The 1,665-nt window shown below is 44.6% G+C and overlaps 1 protein-coding gene across 1 annotated transcript; it reads left to right on the top strand.

The window, feature by feature from the left end:
* The first annotated feature begins 787 nt into the window (after positions 1–787).
* On the top strand, positions 788–1,249 carry LOC109219097. Its single transcript, XM_019383521.1, has one exon. It carries the CDS (start codon positions 788–790, stop codon positions 1,247–1,249), a length of 462 nt encoding a protein of 153 aa, XP_019239066.1.
* Positions 1,250–1,665: the final 416 nt, after the last annotated feature.

A 1,665-nucleotide genomic window follows, 5' to 3' on the forward strand; every position in this document is an offset into this window, starting at 1 on the left:
CATCAGCAGGTTTATTTCTCAGCTGAAAACCACATGTGAGCCCATATTTAAGCTGTTGAAGAAAGATGCGGCAATCGGATAGACGGATGCGTGTCAAGAAGCCTCTGACAAAATCAAAGAATATCTGTCGGATCCACCAGTATTGGTTCCACCCGAGCCAGGAAGACCTTTTTTCTTGTACCTTACAGTCCTGGAAAATTCTTTCGGCTGTGTCCTGGGTCAACATGATGTGACCGGGAAGAGATAGCAAGCCATATACTATTTGAGCAAGAAGTTCACTAGTTATGAAGCCAAGTACACTTTGTTGGAAAGAACTTGCTGTGCCCTAACTTGGGTCGCCTAGAAGCTTAGGCGTTATCTGTTGGCCTACACCACATATCTCATAACCAGAATGGATCCTCTGAAGTACATATTCCAAAAATCAATGCCTACGGGAAGGTTAGCAAAATGGCAAATCCTGCTCACTGAGTTTGACATTGTCTATGTCACCCGCACGGCGATGAAAGCTCAAGCCTTGGCGGATCACCTAGCTGAGAACCCGGTTTTTGATGAATACCGACCCCTGAGTACTTACTTTCCGGACGAGGAAGTAAATTCAGTTGAATTAATTCCAGAAGACACCAATGCTTGGAAAATGTTCTTTGCTGGAACTGTAAACGCAAAAGATGTCGGGATTGGGGCAATTTTGATTTGGCCCACTGGTCAGCACTATCCAGCCACAGCCCGACTTCGGTTCTTCTGTACAAACAACACTGCTGTATTTGAAGCCTGCATTATGGGTATAAATATGGCAGTTGACATGGATGTGGAAGAATTGTCTATCATGGGAGATTCTGATTTGATCATTCGGCAAGGCCAGGGTGAATGGGAAACTCGAGACATCAAGCTTATCCCATACAGGAAACATGTGGAAGATCTTAGCAAACGGTTCAAGTCCGTTGTATTCAGGTATATTCCTCGATTCCACAATGAGTCAGCCGATGCACTAGCTGCCTTGGCTGCAATGCTGCCGTATCCGGGCAATGTCCATATTGACCTGTTGGAGATCCAAATTCGAGAAAGACATGGTTGTTGTAGTGCAGTTGAAATAGAACCAGATGTTCAACCGTGGTACCATGATATCAAAAGGGTTTTGAAAACAAAGGAATACCCCGAGCAGGCCAGTGGAGACCAAAAGAGGATCATTAGAAGGCTTGCCAGCAGTTTCTTTTTAAGCGGAGAATTTTGTACAAAAGAACTCCAGATCTGAATCTTTTAAGGTGTGTAGATGCCTAAGAGGCTGGATTCATCATGAACGAAGTACATTCGGGAGGATGTGGGCCCCACATGAACGGATATGTCCTTGCAAAGAAAATCCTTTGAGCAGGTTATTACTGGATGACCATGGAAAAGGATTGCTTCAGTTTTGTCCGGAAGTGCCATCAGTGTCAGATACACGGTGACCTGATTCATGTACCGCCTTCAGAGTTGAATCCCATGTCAGCTCCTTGGACGTTCGTTGCTTGGGGTATGGATGTCATTTGTGTCGATCGAGCCAAAAGCTTAAAATGGGCACATATTCATCTTGGTTGCCATTGATTATTTCACAAAGTGGGTTGAAGCAGTCACTTTCAAAGCCGTCACCAAGAAAGCAGTAGTGTACTTCATGCATTCCAACATTATTTG

Source organism: Nicotiana attenuata, unplaced genomic scaffold (genome assembly GCF_001879085.1).
Source record: "Nicotiana attenuata strain UT unplaced genomic scaffold, NIATTr2, whole genome shotgun sequence".
In the NCBI taxonomy this organism is placed as follows: domain Eukaryota; kingdom Viridiplantae; phylum Streptophyta; class Magnoliopsida; order Solanales; family Solanaceae; genus Nicotiana; species Nicotiana attenuata.